Raw genomic sequence first — 20,152 nt, 5'->3', positions numbered from 1 at the left:
AGGTAATGGGTAGTATCCAATGATGTACGTATTATCCTATGTAGAGTAGACCCACTGAAATGAATGGGACAAGTTAGCCATTACTAACTTAGGTATCATTCATTGTAATGGGTCTACTCTATGTAGGACTAAAATTGGATATTACCCCTAGGTTATGCAAAGAAAACGTGACTGGCCCCAGGTGTGAGCTTCATGGCTGAGTGGGGATTTTTACCTGGCTCTTCCCAGTACTCTAACCCAGTTGTTCCCAAACTGGTGCTCTCCAGATGTGTTGGACTGCAGTGGCCAACCTGGCTAGGACCGATGCAGTCCAACACATCTGGAGGGCACCAGGTTGAGGAAGGCTGTTCTAACTACTACACTGCACAGGCTCAGCCTCACAAAGTGGGCTACATTATTCTCCCCATGTTGCTCTCCTCCTTTTCGATGCAGAGTTGAAAGTATTTTAATACAGGGGTTTCTTCTATAGCTGTCTGTCTGAGCTATAGAGGGATTTTGTAAACCTGGCTCATGCCACTGGTTTTGTGGTTGTTTGAAACTATCTCACCTTAAAAAAAACTAGTAGTGTAGAGCAAGGGTGGGAAATATGATTCTTTCCCCTCAGAATGTCATAGCTTGGGAAGTCAAAGAATAAAGGGGGCCTTGATGATTGGTCCTGAGTTCGTTCATTTCTAGGTTTCCTGCTTTGCTTCCAGCAATGCAAAAGCTGGAGTCTCTTTTGGTTTTAATTTTTCACAGTGTTTATATAGAGATACATTTGCAAATGTAAACATGGTCTGGTTTCCGAGGGCTTTTAGCCAAAATTAAAGAGATGGCTCTAAAGGAGAGAAAAAAGAAAAAGAAAAAGAGGCAAAGCCAGCTCTCTAAGAAGGGTCAAATGTAAGCAAATTCTAGAGTTCATTGGGTCCATATGTATAAACTTCATCTAACGTAGAGCAGGCCTAATAGAGCATTTACCTTCATGTGGTTCTGTGGCTCATTCTTTAAGATAAAAGCTGTGCACTGCCCTCAGGGTTGCCTGTGACCCTAGTTAATGTAATTTAATAGGGTGAATGAAAAAGACCCCCAAATCCTTCCTCTGTTGCCCCCCTTTTATCCCCTTTCCTCTTACAGAAAGGTGTGGGCACAAAAGGGTCAACAGAGGTGTTCAGCATTAATTCTGATGAGTGCTAGTTAGATCTCTTAGCTGGGAGAAGCATGCTGTGTTTAATCATTTCCCAACTATACGGCTATAAAGGCTTGAATTCTGCTATGAAGATGCATGTCTTCCAGCCTTTAATTTAATAATCGGAAAGGCTTTCTTTATATGCTCTGCCACCTGTGGTCATAAATAGAAATCAGGACAGTTGCCTGTTATTTCCTGGGCTTGACTGACGTTTAAAATCATCATGGGAAGGATTGAGCTACCTATGGTGCATATATTTTTCACCCCACAATTCTTTACCTGTAATTTTGTCAGTGTTTGCGATTTAAAAAGAGAGTTGATGGCAGAACCTCAGAATGAAGGGGAAAAGAAAGAAAGGAAGGAAGGAAGGAAGGAAGAAAGAAAGAAAGAGAGAGAGAGAGAGGCAGGCAGACATACCTCAGATTTCCTTCTACCACATCTTAATGGGTTAGTCAGGGAAAAGAAAAACTCAAGTGGGTAGGAAATGACAAGAGAAAATTAGAGCATCAGACCAGCATCCGTAAAAGGGTTCATTGTTGTAAAATGACCCTCCTATCAGAGAACATAAACGCCCAGGCATCTGGGGAGCGCACGCATTATCCAGCTCACCTGCCCGAAGCATGCTATTTCCGTAGATTAGGTTCAGACAAATTTCTTGCAGCCAAAGATTTGTGTTAAAGAAGACAGGGGTTCATTAGCAAGGAGAATACCGCAGGTGACATTTTTGCGCTTCCTGCAGCATGTGCACTTTACTAACCCTCCTGGCGGATTCTGCTGAACTAGGAAAGGGATGCTTTCAGATCAGCCTCACTGAGTTATCCTGAATTCCTTGCTTTGTGTAATAATGGATCTTGAGAGGAGAGCGGGATGCCAGTTGCTCAACCCCACACTTTTTCTGCAAAGTGATATTTGGATTTGGGGGTTTAGTTCTCAGAGGATACCGGGTGCCCTGCTGCAGGAAGCTAGGCTGGTGGCTACGAGAGAGAGGGCCGTCTCAGTTGTGGCACCCCACGTGTGGAATGAACTCCCCAAAGAGTTCACCTGGCGCCTACACTGTTATCTTTCAAGCGCCAGATAAAGAACTTCCTTTTCTCCCAGGCATTTTGGAAGCCAAGTTCTAGATTTTTATGGCTGTTTTATTGACAATGCTGTGTGTTGTTTTGCATTGTATTATTTTTAATTTTTAATATTTGTACTGTATTTATATTTAAACTGTTTCTATGGCATTTTAGTCTTTTAAATCTTTGTAATCTGCCTAGAGAACATTGGTTATTGGACAGATTAGAAGTGTGTGTGTGTGTGTGTGTGTGTATGATACTGGGTTATTAGAGCAGCTGAGGCATGGGAGAAAGAGATGAGTGACTTACGGGGAACATATCGTTTGGAAGGGGCATTTGCTCTAAGGATGAATGGCTACGTTAGAAGAAATTGTATTCTGGATACCTCTCAGGAATTGTGTGTTCCCCTGCACCTCTTGAAATGGGATTGGGAGTGCCTTTTCACAGCCTCGAGTTTAGGGATGCTTGAGAATTCGATCTTGCAAATTCTGATATGAAATGACCTGATTCATACCTCCTGGGCTAATGTGTGGAGTGGAACTTTTGTTATCCACCAGATTTTGCATTTCCTACCCAGTTCTCAGCTTTAAGAAAAGCATTAAAGCATGATTAGAAATGCTTGTTTGGGGGAGAAAATATATTCTAGAATACATATGTAAATGTGTATCTAAATGTGAATGTTCATACAGTTTTAAAAAACAAAAACAAATTTGCAGATTATTTCAGAAAAGGGACAGACTTATGGATGACAACATGTACAAGTCAAATGGACTGGAAATCGAACGATTGGACCATCCTTACTTGGGATGGCCTGTTGAAAACACTGCTGGCTAGCCAGGTTCACATTCCATCTTTTGGACTGCCTCCCCTTGGAGATCTCCCTTGTGATTGGTCCTCATGCCCAATATGATTTTGTGTACTCTGAGCATGCTGCAGTTGATGGTACCTGGCATCCATCATCTGCCATGCCCTGCTGCTGAGTTTTGGCTCCTCTGCCTTAACTGCTGTTGGCCTTCTAGCCAGCACATATGGGACTTCAGGCCTCTTTTGCATCCCATCGTGATGCATTTTGAAGGGTGCCATGTTTGAATCCCCTGCACTACCTTTTTATGTGCTACTTGCCTGAACTGCGCATCAGCTCTTTGTCACTAGAGCAGAGACTCACAAGCAGCACAGGTAGCGTGAGCACTGGAAAGGGGTGCTGAGTCATGGGCTCTAGTGGTGAATGTGCAGTTTTGCCAAGAGTGAGTTTGTAGCAGGTGCAGGAACAAAAGGAAGGACAGAGGAGGTGGGCCAGTAAGTAAGAAACTTTTCTACTTACTGCTGTGATGATCTGTAGTGCACTGGCTGATTCTGTTGGATTCTTTTTTTTCTTCAGGGAAGAATCCCTATTGAAAAAAAGCCATAGTGGGAAAGCAAATTCACATGGATTTACAGGAAAGATCCATGAGCATGTGGAAGCGGGCATCTCTGCTCTTCCTTCTAGATCTCTCTTGAAAAATCCACTTCCGTTCTGAAATCTGCCTCTACCCCCTGGTCCCCTCTCAGATTTATTCTTCAATGCAAAGAAGTAAAGATGGTTGAAGATATGACGTAATCTATCGTAACGTTTTGAATCTCACTGAGGTAGTCCAGAGAATTATTTAACACACCTTTTTATTTTTATGATACATATTTAAGGCTGTCATATAGTGCTGACATTTTCTGCTTTTGTAGTACACTCATTGCTTGCATTTTTAAGGAATGGAAAGACATGCCATGTATAAATCAAGGACTTAATCCCTCAGGGACTTTGTAGGGAGCTGCTCTTTTACATTCGATGTGCCTTTCCTATTCTAGAAATATTCTGCTCTATTTTGGTATCGAGTGGCTAATAAGCCAGTTTCCTTTCCACATCGGGTTGTCTTTAACTGGAGAACTATGCAATAGTATAAAACGTCTATTAGTTTTCAGAACATTTAAGATCTTGAAGCTATTTTCAGTAATCCTTTGCCCAAACGTGCCATATAGGGTAGTCACATACTGCTGAATCATCATAATCAGATACTGGCAATTAGGTAGATTAGATGCAAATGCAGAATAACGGGCCCTTTAATAGCTTTATTTATGTGTGTGTGTTTGTGTGTTTGTATTTTAAGAGGAGCAACTTTTTTTTTGTCCCAGTGTGCACAGAAAGCTATACCTGCCAAAATTCCATTTTAAAAGCAATGGTATCCTATTATTATTATTATTATTATTATTACCACCACCACCACCACCACCACTACTATTATTATTATTATTATTATTATTATATCCCACCTTTGTCCCAATACTGGGACTCAATGAGGCATTACAAGATTAAAACCTTATACAGTTAAAACATATAAATAGAAATATGCAAAAGCTAAAAATATAATTAAATCATCAATAATATTAAAGTTATATAAAATATCAAAATTTTAAAAGATAACAAACAATAGTATCAATCCATCATATTCTCACAGGTCCAGACTATCTATCCCCAAAGGCCCACTGGAACAAAAAAGTTTTTACCTGCCTACAAAAACATACCAAGGAGGGTGCCACTCTCGCCTCTCTGGGAAAGGAGTTCCAGAGCCTTGGGGCAGCCACTGAGAAGGCCCTCTCCCGCGTTCCCACCAGGCGAGCCTGTGATGGTGGTGGGACTGTGAGAAGGGCCTCCCCTGAAGATCTCAGGGCACGAGCAGGCTCATGGGGAGATTACGGTCCTTCAAATAATCTGGACCCAAGCCGTATAGGGCTTTATAGGTCATGGCCAGCACTTTGAATTGTGCCTGGAAACAAACTGGGAGCCGGTGAAGCTGTTTTAGCAGGGGGTTGTATGCTCCCTGTAGCCAGCCCCAGTCAACACTCTGGCAGCAGCTCTTTGAACCAGCTGAAGTTTCCAAACACTCTTCAGAGGCAGCCCCACGTAAAGCACGTTACAGTAATTCAAATGGGATGTAACTAAGGCATGTGTCACTGTGGCCAGGTCAGACATCTCAAGGGACGGGCGCAGCTGGTGCACTAGCTTTAACTGTGCAAGTGCACTCCTGGCCACCACTGAAAACTGGGCATCCAGGCTCAGGGCTGAATCCAGAACACCCAAGCTGCGAACCTGTGTCTTCAGGGGGAGTGTAACCCCATCCAGCACAAGCTGAATCCCTGTTCCCTAATCTAGCTTTCGACTGACCAGGAGCACCTCTGTCTTGTCTGGATTAAGCTTCAATTTGTTTGCCCTCATCCAGTCCATTACCGCTGGCAGACACCCGTTTAGCACCACAACAGCTTCCTTGGAATTAGATGGAAAGGAAAAGTAGAGTTGGGTGTCATCAGCATACTGGTGACACTGAACCCCCAAACTCCGGACAATCTCTCCCAATGATTTCATGTATATGTTAAATAGTATGGGGAACAAAACAGAACCCTGAGGAACTCCACAGGCCAATGGCCAGGGAATTGAACAGATGTCCCCCAGCACCACCTTCTGGGTCCGCCCCTCCAAGAAGGAATGGAGCCATGGTAAAACAGTGCCTCCAAGTCCCATCCCAGTGAGGCAGTCCTGAAGGATACTATGGTTGATAGTATTGAAAGCCACTGAGAGGTCCAGCAGAACCAACAGGGACACACTCCCTCATCTAGTTCCTGGCGTGGGTCATCCACCAAGGCGACTAGAGCCGTTTCTGTCCCATAACCGGGTCTGAAGTCAGATTGAAATGGATCTAGATAATCTGTCTCATCCAGGAATCCCTGGAGTTGGGAGGCTACCACGTGCTCCAATGTCCTGCCCAGAGATGGATATTGGAGACTGGCCGATAATTATCCAATATAGTGGGGTTCAGAGAGGGCTTTTTTTTTAAACAAAGGTCTCACTACCACCTCCTTCAGGCAGGCTTGAACTCTGCCTTGACTAAGGGAGATATTAACCACTCCACTTACCCACTTGGCCAGTCCACCTCTGGCTGCTTTTATGAGCCAGGAAGGGCAAGGATCTAGAACACACATGGTGGCTTTCCCCACTCCCAGGATCCTGTCCACATCATCAGGCTGTACAAATTGAAAAGTATCCAATAACACCGGACAAGCAGGGGCCAAAGTTACATCCACTGGATCTGTATCAACTATAGTGTCCAAGTCGGAGCGGATCCAAGCACTTTTGTCTGCAAAATGCTGAGCAAATTGTTCACAATGGGCTGTCGAGAGGTTTAAATTATCCTCTTGCAGGCTAGTGTGTAGAAGACCCCTGACCACTTGAAACAGTTCCACTGGACAGCTCTTTGCAGACACAGTAGTGGCAGAATTTTTAATTTTTTTTTTTTTGCTGTCCATATTGCCACAGAGTAGCCTTCAAATAGGCTCTAGCCTATTTGTTCGATCGGATTTACTCCGAGTTTTCTGCCAACGTCGCTCTAGTCATCTTCTCACTTGTTTCATCGCTACCAGCTCCCTAGAAAACCAGGGTGCTGGTGTGGCTCCACTTCGTGAGAGAGGATGCTCAGGAGCGATTGTGTCCACAGCCCTGGTCATTTCTCCATTCCAAAGACTGACCAGGGCTTCAACAGAATCGCCTGCTGAAGCAACAGGAAAATCCCCAAGAGCCGTCAGAAAATCATTTGGATCCATCCTCCTCCTGGGGCGGACCATCTTATTGGCCCTCCACCCCTGCAGAGGTTCCAAGTGACAGCGAGTCTAAACCCCACCAGGCAGTGATCCGTCCATGACAACGGAACTATAGAGAGTTCCTCCACTCTAAGAAAGTGACACTCTCACTCTCACTATCACCCCATCCAGCACAGAAAATGAGGTCCAGATTGTGCCCAGCAGCATGGGTGGGGGCAGATACCTTTTGGGACAGACCTATGGTTGTCATGGTAGACATGAAGTCCTGAGCCACTCCCGATAGGGCAGCCTCAGCATGGATGTTGAAATGCCCCAGCACAACAAGCCGAGGGGTCTCCAACACCAACCCCGAGACTACCCCGGCTAGCTCAGGAAGGGAGACTGTTGAGCAGTGGGGTGGGCGGTACACTAACAGAATCCCTATTCTGTCACAGGCACCCATCTTCAAATACACACACTCGAATCCTATCCTCCTTTGCCAACTGATCAGTTGATTGGCATAGCCAATCATATGTAAAAATAAAAGAAGTCACTACTTTAATGTAGGACTCTGATTTTACAGAGCAACTAGTTTTACAGGAGAGCCAGCAACTAGTTTTACAGGAGAGTCACTTTTAGGAGAGGATGGAGGGTGAAGGGCCATCCTCTTCATCCCCTCTCTCATTCTGAAGATGTCCACCAGCAAGTCCTGATGTCACAGCCTCTGCTCCATCCACCCACCTCTCTTGCTCTTCCACCTCTCAGGGGGTCAGATTTTGCCCTTGTGTCCACAGGGTCTATTTAGGGTTTTTAATGTGTGTTCCTTCATGGGCTTTCTTCAACAGGAATCACCCCTGATGTGGACAGCCAGAGACTTTGTCAACAATAGCTGTAGCTCAACTTGCCATTATGTTAGATTTGAAACTACTGTTAATGCTATGAGAGTTGTCAACCATGTAGATGACAAAACTGACTTCTGAAGCCACCCCATGCATATATGGTGGTTTGCACATTGGCGGGGCCCAAAATAAATCAAAAGGTCCTTTAACAGATTATTAAATATCCATCTATTGACACATGCTCAATAGGAAATCCATTAGCTGAATGTCCTGGATAAATTCTTGCTTATCAAGCTGTGTCCTTATTCCTCCTTCTTTTTCATTTTCTTTGCAGATCTGAAGCCCTGGGTCTCAAATTTCACCTTTCCACGTGTACGGGATTTCTCTCAGCTTGCTCTTGATGCCAATAGGAATCAACTCATTGTTGGAGCCAGGTAAATTAGAATCTTCTAATTGGAGCAAGATTGCTTCTCCAGCTCATTCCCTGCACATTACTGTCTGCAAAAGAGATTGCTTTTCCAGCTTGTAAGCACACTGAAAGGTTGGTCTAAAAGGAAAGGTATAATTTATGTAGAGGGACTTTAGGAACCCAGTAATAATGCTAAAGAGGAGAAAATTGCCAGGCATTCTTGGGGGGGGAAATGTGATAAAAATGAGTAGTTAATGAAGCAGAAAGCTGTCATCTCTCAAGGATTACGGATGCTATAAAAGTTTTCTTGGTTAGGGTTTGTCCACCTGTACAAAAACAGAACTAGCATATTGCTGTCTAAATTAAAGAAAGGACTCCACATGCTGATGGGGAATATGCCCAGACAGTCAAGGCAATGTATCCCTAGCATGTCAGTCAGTTAGCTTTGTGGGGACTGGATTGAATGGACCTGACAACCAGTGTGCTTGATAGGATACCTGGCAAGATGCTATGATCCATTGCAACTTTTCATGTCTTAAGGTTCAAAATTAAACTGAAGTAAAACATCACAAAGGGAACAATTTTCATCAAAGTATACAATGGTCAGATACTGATAAGGTTTAAAAAATATAAAAATTTGAAAACAATACCACCATAAAATGAGTACTCCCTGATTTATTTATTAGTGGCATTTACACCATGACAATACTTAGTATTTCTGTAGCGTTTTCTCCGCTAAGTGCCTGATGTATTATCTTGGTAATCCTTAGAACAACTGTGTGAGGTAGGCCAGTAGTATTATTGTCTTCATGTCACAGGGCTGAGATTGTGTGGGTTGCTTGAGACTACATACTGGGTTCATAGTTGAACATGGTACTTTCTGGCTAATAAGTCACCGTCTTACCCATTATATTATGCCAGCAAATTCCTGCAAAAAGGTTGTCCATGGAGAAAATCAAATATCCAGTATTCAAATATTTCTTTTTGCAGAATGTTTCTATATTTGCTTGTCAAATTTGAATTGTGAATGTGGGAAGCTGTAGGTTTGCCACTCTTCCATCTAGGCAGTTCCTAGCTGACTGTCTTCTCCTATATACACCAAACCAAGAAGTTCTGAAGAGGCTTTATTGGGCATCCCATGATCAACGGTGTGTTGTCAAGTAAGAGCGGGGCTTTCTCGGTAGTGGCACCCACCCTCTGGAATGCTCTCCTGAATGCAGTTTGAGAGGCGGAAACTGTGGCGAGCTTTAGATGCCTCTTAAAGATACACCTGTTTACTCTGGCTTTCCCTGGTTGTAATCACATTGCTCTATTCCACTGTTCTTGTAACATTTTAATGTATTGTTTTTATATGGTCTTGTATGTATTTTTTATATAAACCGCTTAGAGACCTTATGATATCAAGCAGTATATAAGTAGTTTGTTTCAATAAATAAATAAATAAATAAATAAATAAAGGCAGTTGAAGTTATTCGTGAATGTTCTATTCCTGAATCTGTATTGGTGTACTACATCTGTTTATTACGCATGAATCTGTTTGGCTATGCTTCATTCTTTTCAGGTTTCTTCCAGGACATTTGTCACTGTTATAACAGTGACTGAATCAACTTGACAACTTTGAGAGCTTAGGAAGAAATATTTAACTCCTGTTCTTCTGAAAGGACAAAATACTCAGAGGTCAAGTACATGGTACCTAAAGGCAAAGATAGTATGTTCATGCTGCATTCAACCACCTCTAGGGCCGCAAGTTGTGTTTAGGACAGTTTAGAGATAAACATTCATAACATAGGTTCCTTGCCATGAAGAACATTAAACAGAATATAGAAAGGTTTGGATTCCACAAACCTTTGCCTGCTTTTCCTTCTAATGCTTATGAAACATCCTGAGTATGCGAGATTTTGTTCAGACCAGGATATCCTGAAAGAAACGCCGAAAGAAATTTATGACCAAAGTGGAAAGCTTTGTAGAGGCAGCTTCTTTCAAGCTTGTCCGAGGTGCTATTGATGCATTGGAGCATCTTCTGTGTCAGGAGCCAATAAGGAGACAGTGGCTTCAGCGATCCTGTTCAGAATGGATGCTGCTCAGGAACTCCAAGTGCTTAATAAGAGGGACAGTTGTGAGACACAGCATGGGTGTGCAGGCATATCTGCACACTTAGATAGCACAGTATGGGACAGTGACAAGTGGCTGAAACAAAAGGTGGCTTGAAGACCTAAGAAGATGCATTTATCATCTCCTGGGGAAAAGCAGCAGGAGGTGTGGGCTGTGGTGCTAGAAGTTGCTGGAAGGATGACAGCGAGTGAAGCATTTTAAAGACAGTCTTCCTTTCACAGCAGCAATAGCAGCCAGAATATATCACAGCTAAAATTCTGTTCCATCTGCCAAGATCACTGCCAGCTTTCAAAGGAGTTTTAAAACGTTTTCTCTGTGATGCATTTTGGTGGGTTATAATAAATGAAAGCTGTTTTGGAGAATTCTGGTGGTAGGAAGGCTAGATGCAAGTCACACTAGGCCTTTTGAGGAATGGAAGAATGGTGCAAGGTGAGGAATATCAGCATGCTTGTGATGCCAGTTATGTCTCAAGATTCTCTTTGGGTGTGTTTCCATCTTTGAAACGAAGGTTGTGAGCTTAAATACAGAAGATCCAGGGAATGATTTTGGAGCACCAGATGCTGCATTACTGTTGAGTGTACATGAGTGTGGACTTCATCACTGCCTGGATGGGAGATCATTGGGAGCTCAGTGTAGGGCACTCTGAGCTTTCCAAGGAAGACTTAAATGTAAATATAAAATAGAGTGAACATTGGCCGGTTACAGTACTGGCCAGTCTCTGGATCTCTGATGGACACCACTTACTTTCCTTTGTCTTTTGTAGAAAGTATGAGGAGCGGCAAACCAGGAAGTGAGAGCTCCTTAGCTTGTAAACATAAATCACCTGAATCTTGAGTCCCAAAATTACTCTGATATGAATGGGGACCAAGCAGAAGATCTTACGGTTCGAAGTACTAGAAATGATAATACTAAAAAAGGTGCCATCTAATTCATTTTGTCAGTGTCATATGTATATTATATTCCATGAAGGCGGACATGTTCTTGAGCAATGTTTGCAGTTGTTTGTGAATCTATTTATAATCCTGTCTTCCATGCTTTCTTGGCTGTGCTGTTCCCCCTCTGTGTAGACGGACCCTTGGTTCATTTCTAGATATATGACAGTTCCCTATAATATAAAAAAGCTAATGATTTGCCCATGGCTTTCTCATTAGCCCATGATTGAGGATGGAATTTGAACTCTGGTCTCCTGTTCCCAAAACAAACAATGCCTTTTCCCCTTGTCATTTTTTAAATTATATTGGAAGTGAAGTCAGTATGTTTTCTCTCAGGCAGGGCTTCAAAGTCTACAAAGTTCATGTATTGGTATTAATTCTGTAGGGTTGCACATAATCAGTGTTGTAGTTACAGTAAGATCAGGGGGGCCTCGGCTCAAATTCCCATACAGCCACAAAGTCACTGGAATTTGCCCCACATGATTGCCTAATTTTTTTTGGAAAGTCCATTGCTGCCCCCATGGATCTTTGTAGGCTCGGGCCTTGTTTCTCTCTCTCTATGTGTGCATACAGGGTGGGATCTGAGATTCTTCGATGCAGACTTTAGAGTTAGGACGGCTGATATGCCCCAGCTCTTCATAATGACTTTGCAAGGCAGAACAAACGAAGCTGAGTTACTGATGTTAAAATGGGCCTTATTCCCTAACAGGTCATGCCTCTGTGATGTATTAGTAGGGAGGCAAAAATCGTGAGGTTGTCTAGATTGTATCTACATTATTGGAGGTGTGGTCTCTGAAGTCTTGCAGAACCATCAAGGAAAATGATGAAGAGCAGACAACCTCTTTTCTACCAACATGGCTGTTCTGTGTTCCCTGGGAGACAAAAGAAATGCTTTGATTTAAAAGTCACATCATGGGGCTACTCATGTCTGGTAATGTGACCTTGTGGGAAAGGAAGGCCCTTCTATTGAAATCTGCAAAATAAACTCAAAGGGCCTTTGGAATTGGTTAGGAAGCTGCTTGTATGAGAGACATAGAAAAAGGAGCAGGTGCAAGTAAATTATATGGTTATATGTTGCAGCCATTTAAATCCTTAATTAAAAGGTCTCAGGGTTTCTCTAGAGGAATACAAAAGGTAATTTCAGTTCAGGTTGTGTGACTTTTTTAACCTATAGACAGACTATCTTTCTCAGAGCTTTTCAGGGGCCAGAATTTTCAAGCCCATTCTGATCCACCTCCCAGAGAAAGGGTGCCAAAGTTGACTTGGAGACTGCAGCTGCTAAGGTGCAAATAACACTGTGCTGTGTGGGAGACCCGTTATTTCAAAACCTACAAAAAATCATAGAATAGAGTAAGGAAGCTGCTCAGTTGTATGACTGTTGTAGCCAAGTTACTGAAGAAAAAGTGAATGCAACATTTTGAGATGGAAATAATTCTAGAGGTTTCTTTTTTGGGTTTCAAGCTAGATTTGCCCTTTTTAAGGATCCATAGCAGATTGCCACCAAATGTTTGTGGCAAACCAATGTTCTGTGAATGTGTGTGTGTGTGTGTGGGGGGGGGGGGTTGCTGCTGCGCTGCAGCTGAATTTTGGCAGTGCAGCCCACTGTAGTGTGGCCCCAAGTTCCCCTGAAGTTGCCCACCACTGTTGTTGCCAATTGTGTAGTTTTCCAGATTGCAAATCAAGAGTTATTAATTCTGGTTGATAGAATTAAGATGATGCTCATAATATTGGGGAATCTGTTTCTGTTCTTGAGGATTCATTCAGAGCCGCTTCTTTTCTTTGTTATTAAATTTAGATCCCACACTTCTGTTGCAAAGAGGTCCCAGGGTGGCTAACAAAGTAGATAAAAACAATACAATTAATCAATAAAAATCAATAAAATAGCACAACATCAGCAACCTCCCCCCAAGGAACAGCTACAATTTCACAGGGGCTTAAATACAATCCCTGTAGTTACTTGTTACTTTCTTCAGAGCCCATGGAGCTTCAGAGCGAGCGAGTGCAGGACAGAGACACACATTATTGACCAAGTGCTGTGTGAAATTTTCCTAGAATGATACAACTCAGATGGGGTTTTGTGCTATGTGTACTCACGATCATTGTGGGGTGATGATGGTTTGCGCAATGTGAATGTGTAGGAAAGGACACTAAAATGCACAGAGAACGGAAAACACCCAAGTTCTTGGGAAAGGATTGAAGGTGTTTTTACTGCCCTTCTCAGTGATACATTTAGGCAGTGTGTGTGTGTGTGTGTGTGTGTGTGTTTTGTACTAAGTTCAGCTAAGTTTTGCTTATCATAACAGGATAGTCTCTTCAGAATCAGCTCTTACATAGTGTGGAGAAACGCTGGTGGTCGCCACCCTATTTCCTGCTGGCCCAATTGAAGCAGGGACCTGGCTAGGCAGCCCAAAAGTGGCAGCATCTGGAATGTAAGTCATCGCTGTGGGCCAACAGGAGCAGGCTGCTTAGATGGCTCCCAAATCAAGGAAGCAACAGAGAGGAACAAAGAAAAAGCAAAGCAGAGGAGGTTGGAATGAGGATGGAGGAAGTTAAAGCAGAGGAAGACAGGTGAATGATGAACTAGAGAAGATGAAGGGGGTTGGGGGAAGGAGGCAAGAAGATGGAGATGCTATAAGAGGTGAAGAGGGGATTGAGAAGGTGGGAAGACAAGCAGAAGAAAGAAAGGACAATAGGAAGGAGAGGTGGACACAGTGAAGAGGAAAGAAGGGGTGGAGATGATTGCGGTCTGCCTCTTGACCCCAGTCATCCAGAGACAGACACAGAGAGTATAACAGAACAGAAGCCCATCAGAGAAAATGAGTCTTTCAGATGCTGGAGCTGGGGAGGAAGCGAGCCTTAATTCCCCAGTGCAACATCATTGGAACAGTAAATTTGATCCTAACTATCGCCTTGAGGGGCCTCCTTCATGTGCGTACAATAGCAAAATTGCCAGACCAATCTAAGCCTTCAGGTCCAATGGCCTCCAGCCCTGTGAAGAGGCTGTTCTATTAGTTATGGCCACCATCTACAAAGCAGAATGAATCATGAGAGGCCAGGGAAGCACAAAAGGGAGGTGGCCAAGAAGGGGGTGGGTCTTGAATGTTCAGGGCTCCCACCAGCTTACCTTTTCTACGTCAGCACTGAGATTCTGAACCAAAGGACTTATACTTACCTTAAGGGCCCCGTGTTGTAACGTGGATCAATAAAAAGTTATCTTCAAAGGAAGTTTCTTTAATTTGATGGAATGGGAGGGGGTGTTGATGCCCCTCTCAATGGAGCAGGAAGCACTCTTGACACATGTACACACACTTAGAAGTCAAATTAAGAGGGTAAGTTCTCTGCAGCTCCTTCTAAATATACATCTAGCCTTGTTCTCTTGCTGTCCCAAGTCATGCTTTCTTATGGTGCTAGGCACAGCAAGAGCCTACTCTCCTACAAGCTAAAGCCAAGTTAAAAAGAAATTATAAATACATTTGTCTGAGAGATTTGTACTGCTGTTTAACTCTTGTTGTTGTTGTTCAGTCGTTCAGTCGTGTCCGACTCTTCGTGACCCCATGGACCATAGCACGCCAGGCCTTCTTGTCCTGCGCTCTCTCCTGGAGCGTGCTCAAGTCCATATTCATTGCATCGGTGATGCTATCTAGCCATCTCATCCTCTGTCGTCCCCTTCTCCTTTTGCCTTCAGTCTTTCCCAGCATCAGGGTCTTTTCCAGAGAGTTTTCTCTTCGCATTAGATGGCCAAAATATTTGAGCTTCAGCTTCAGTATCTGTCCTTCCAATGAGCACTCAGGGTTGATTTCCTGTAGGATTGACTGATTTGACCTCCTCACAGTCCAGGGGACTCGTAAGAGTCTTCTCCAGCACCACAGTTCGAAAGCATCAGTTCTTCGGCGCTCAGCCTTCCTTATAGTCCAGCTCTCACAGCCATACATTACTACTGGAAAAACCATAGCTTTGATTAGACGGACCTTTGTCGGCAAGGTGATGTCTCTGCTTCTTACTATGCTGTCTAGGTTTGCCATAGCTTTCCTCCCAAGGAGCAAGCGTCTTTTAATTTCATGGCTACAGTCACCATCTGCGGTGATCTTGGAGCCCAAGAAAGTAAAATCTGTCACTGCTTCCATTTCTTCCCCTTCTAAGGAGCTTCAAAATAAATTAGGATGATAGAGAGATGAATGATCATCTTCTTAAGACATTAGCACAAATTTGCTTCTTCACTTCAAATGTAACCATTGTTCTTCAGTTATTCACCCATAAATCCCACTGTGTTGATAGAGCTTGGACCAACTGAACTTTTAATTGTCCTCTTCTTGGCTCCACTTGGCCTTTTTCAGGGGCAGTTTTTTTTTTTTACACATGACTACAAGTCCCACTGCAAAATGGGATTTGTAATCCTCGGGCTATGTACATTCTGAGATATGTTTGTAGTGATTAAGCTGTATAAATACAGAAATACAAATAGATGGCAGGAATTGAACTAGGTGGCTTGGCGCTGGCAAAAAAAAGTGGCTATTGTGAGGTAAACAGGTAGATTTGACAGGGTTAGATAAGGTAGCTTGACAGAAACAGGATTTTGAAGAAAGTATAGCCTCACCGATGCAGTGAATATGGACTTGAGCACACTCCGGGAGAGAGCGCAGGACAGGAAGGCCTGGCGTGCTATGGTCCATGGGGTCATGAAGAGTCGGACACGACTGAACGACTGAACAACAACAACAAACCATGAGAATACAGAATGAATATTACAGCAGCATAAAGGGCTTTTCTACATTTAATCCACACCTTTACCCAGGCTTCTGCTTCTGGATTCTTTTCTTTCTCTGCCTTTCTATATATTTCATTACACAACCATTACATGGTGCTGCAGTAGACTGGAATTGCGCAAATATACCAGAGTCTCATTCCATTATTATTTCTAAATAATATCACACATTCCTTGATCTAAAAAAAGCTGGGGAAATGGTTGCAAAGAGTGGGAGAGGCCCTAGAGGATGATGACGTTGTGTAAAAGACTGCAGACTACCACTAGTGAGTAATCACAAACACACAATAAAAGCCTCATGTAGAAAGCCTCAAAGAGAAGAATCAAACCTAAAACTGTGAACAAGAGATAGGTGAAACAACCTGGTTCAGCTTCATAAAAGCTTTTGTGGACCTGTTTTTTTTCATCTGGATGTCCATCAGAGATCTTCCATTCCTAGAATCTATATCAGATCCTGGAAACCACAGATAAAGGTTTCTGTGGTGCAAAATCACAGCTTTGCTACAGGTAAAATTCAGTGACATCTCTGCTGTGGACTTGCCCTATTATTTCAACACAAGTATTATGGATTCTGATAAGGCTGCCAATACACTCTGAATCACAGTTTTGCCAGATGTGAAACTGGGTGATATCTCTTCTGTAATTGTACACCTGAGGTTTTTAAACAGTATTGTAGATTCCAGTATGAATGGCAGTACACACTGAGTCACCGATTTTCTACAAGTGAAATTTGGTAGCACGTCTACTATGAACAGACACAATGTGGATTGTAGAGAGGGTGTCAGTATACTCAGGCTAATATCCCAGCTGGATAGGACTTCTATGTTCAGGCCAAAACTTTAAAGTCTAGAATTCTAGCAGCCCTACAAATAGAAATACTTTCTACAAGGGTAACAAGTAATTCAAGTTAGTTACTTTATCCTGAACCTGGAATTTGAGATAGTTGTGCTTAGTGTGACATTTTTTGGCCTGTTACATAAACAGCTCTATTTCAACAGAGGGTTTTAGCATTCATCCCACATTAGTGGCCTAAACACATTTCCCTACAAATGAGTTGAGGGGTATACACAACTTTTTGATCTGAAGATACTGCATTGATGTCAGTGGGCTTTCACTTTATCCTTTATTGGCTGTACCCATTCCCTGTAGTTAATATGCTACTCCTTATTGAAGATTTTTTTATTAGATCTGCTGCCCATTCCTATCCAGAAGCCACCAAAGAAATATCTTGAATATTAAAGTTGTTTGTTCAGTTAAAATATACAGTGTTTCTAGATGCCTGGAACAAGCCCCAAATCCTTCTTATGAGCCATTCGAAACCAATGCATTTAAATAGCATTCTTAAAAACAGCATAGTAATACAGAGCCATTAAATCTCAAGCTGCCCTCCTCGGGGTGAACTGGGACTGGAGGCTTTTGAATGGTCAAACACCCTGAAGAGCACACATGATTTTTTTTGATATATAACACAGAGTATTATTTTTGCAATGGCAAGATGTGGTTTCCCTAAACGTTGTAAGAAAAACGCTTGGAGGACTTGGAGTTACAACTCCAATCCAGAGAAGATAAAACTACATCAAACTTCTGTGACTCACAAGAACATAAGAGAGAGAATATTCTCATGAAAATATTAAATATATGGCTAGGGAATGACAATAAAGCTTGTACATATTTAACCATATCCCTTGGAGATGTTGAAAGGATACAGATGTTTGGGTAAATGGAGGTTCTGTTTATACACATCTGTATCCTTGTGTGGCTTGGAGCCTTGACCACGGAGATCCTGTTGTAATTACCCAAACATGTAAACTTATTTTTAAAGCAGCTAAAAGCAGCTAACTGCTCACTGCCTTCTCAGTCACGTTGGCTGAAGAAAGACAGTTATTACAAGTTATCCTTAGTTTACAATTCTAGCCTATTTCTGGAATAGGGACTAAGGAGTTTGTTACATTGCATTTGTGGTGTGGGAGCAGCTGCTGTATAGCTACTTCCTGCTACACTTGGGTAACGTGAGACACCCCCCCCACACCCCGGTTCCTCCCGGTGGAACTCAGAGTAACACTGGTGTAGAGGAGCCGCAGTGTGGACCTCTTTTGTACAGTCTGGGGCTTCTCAAGTACAGCAACAACATTTTATTGTTTAAAGCCATAGGCCACCCAATATAAACAAACAAAACAAACAAACGGAATAATATATTCAGCAATCAAATGTATAAATACCTAACCCTTCTATATTGCACTGTAGATGTCAAAAATACAACATAAAAAGAACTCCTCCCTTCCGTCCACCCTAAGTTTTGTAAGACATGGCTCATATTTTCTTAGCTGCTAAAGCAAATGTTGCTCCTTGGGTGATAATGTATATCTTTGCTTACAAGCATTGTACGTATCTGGCCCAGTAAGGGTCTATTTGACAGGGACTGAAGAATACAAATAAGAAAACTCTGCCTAGCGTGGTCATATAAGGGACAACTTAATAAGTAACAAGAAACTTCGTCAACCTTCCTGGACACGCAGATGCAAAGCCTCTGGTGGGGACTTCTCAAGTTGCCACACCACAGTGCCCTCTGTGCCACCAGTGTAATATCGACTCGAGGAGAGGGGCCAACTATGGTGCATCTGAGGAAAAAACCAAAAGTAATCGGGCCTTCATTTTGTCAGAAATTGGCGAAGGTAGAAATTAATCTTTCAGATGTACACCGTGGAGAACAGCTGTGTTGCTTCTGTGACACGGCAGTTGTAAGCAGGCTTTGCATGAGGATCTGATAGTGCGTCCAGATAAGATTTAAATGCAGGTGATGTACACAGAACTTGAAATCCAAGGGGGAAAATTGGATTCATAGATCAAAGCCAAGATCCCTTGTAAAACAATATCAAGTATTTGCTTGAGTAAACAGTTTTCTTGGCTCACAGACAGGAAGGGAAAAAATGGGTGGGGGGGAGGGAGAGAGGCTGAGAAGGTTATATGTTGAGAATCTCAGGGGTAAGCAACATGTGATACACAGGTGTTCCATGTTTGGATTTCCTCACATCTTTTCCTTTGGCTTAAAAATGGCAATGGGGACAATTGGGATCAGGGCTGTGCTGCTGAGGGTGGAGAGGTTTTTAACCTTTCTCCCATGCTGCAGCCCCAGTCCGAATGCCCCCACAAAGTTGATAGAGGGGTTAGCGAGAATATAAGTATGAGACCTATGCAGCTAACCACTGCTTCAGGGAGTAGGGATTTACATTGAGGAAAGGGTTAAGGTACCTCCAACACTCCAAATTTTCTGTTCCCCCCCCCCATCCCCCCGGCTTTTTTCAGCCAAAGAGAAAAACATTGGGAGATTTGATAATGGAACTACCATGTCACACATAATTTGGCCCTGATTCCTAGGGAGAGTGTACAGAATACAGCTGGCATGCGGAAGCTGTTTTAAATCGCTTCCGGTGGCAGCTATCTCCATGTGAAAACATTGTTAGCCTGCTGTGTGGACACAATGGCCACAAAGACTGATTTGAATGGAATTCCATGTGACGGCTATCAACGTGCAGGTGTCCCAAATAAAATAGTGTCTTTTCAACTATGTATTGATCTGGGGTCCTGATTCTGTTAGGGCCCAATCAAAATAGATTTTTTTTAGATTACCAAGATGAAACAAAGCCACTTGTGCAAAAGGGTGACAGTTTATTGATAGAAACTATTGATGGATGCAGAAAGAATAATGCAAAGAAAGCTCACACCTCTCATCAGCCAATGAAGCTGTCACAGATGCATGTCTCTCTGGGCCCCCAAGACAGACGAGAAGTCGTTCCTAGAACCACAAGTTTCTCCAGGCTGGAAGTGCGCTTTCACCCAAGGAGTGAGACCAGGGAAAAAAACTAGCCTGCTTGGTTTTTTAGGTTTCTCTCTCTAAGCTCAGGAGCTGACAGGCTACCTCTGCCCATCGGGGGCGGCGGGGGCTTTCCTTCCGGTGAGAAGCGAAACCTATCTCGTCTCAGTTCCAAGGTGTAAGCTGTAAATTGCTGGCCTGTGTGAAAGGCCTACTTAATTAATGATAAAGCTGCCGGTTAGGCCAAACTACACAGGTCTCTAGGTGGCTACCAACTTCATACAGAAATGCTATGAAGTCCATCTTATTGCCCATCAACAAACTCACTACACCCAATTTTTGCTGTCCTTTCCTGGTGTTGGTGTTCTGTCACAAAGATGTGGTATGAAGAGGACAGGAAGTGGGGATGCTATGTTTTAAGATTCTGTTTTTCTTCCTTTTGTTTCTGTTCTGACCATGATGGTC

General features: G+C 42.9%; 1 protein-coding gene across 2 annotated transcripts in view; it reads left to right on the top strand.

The window, feature by feature from the left end:
* Window positions 1-20,152, top strand: part of SEMA5B (semaphorin 5B) — a 511,039-nt gene that overhangs the window by 306,329 nt on the left and 184,558 nt on the right. For both annotated transcript variants that reach the window (XM_084807291.1, XM_084807299.1), the window contains one exon: window positions 7,996-8,095. In XM_084807291.1, coding sequence (XP_084663417.1) covers window positions 7,996-8,095 — 100 coding nt within the window. The remainder of the gene's footprint in view (window positions 1-7,995; window positions 8,096-20,152) is intronic.

This window comes from Heloderma suspectum, chromosome 1, assembly GCF_057233095.1.
Source record: "Heloderma suspectum isolate Gila_16-S chromosome 1, 16-S_ref, whole genome shotgun sequence".
Classification (NCBI taxonomy): Eukaryota; Metazoa; Chordata; class Lepidosauria; order Squamata; family Helodermatidae; genus Heloderma; species Heloderma suspectum.
Note: the sequence above shows the minus strand (reverse complement) of the source record. Positions and strands in the feature narration are given on the sequence as shown.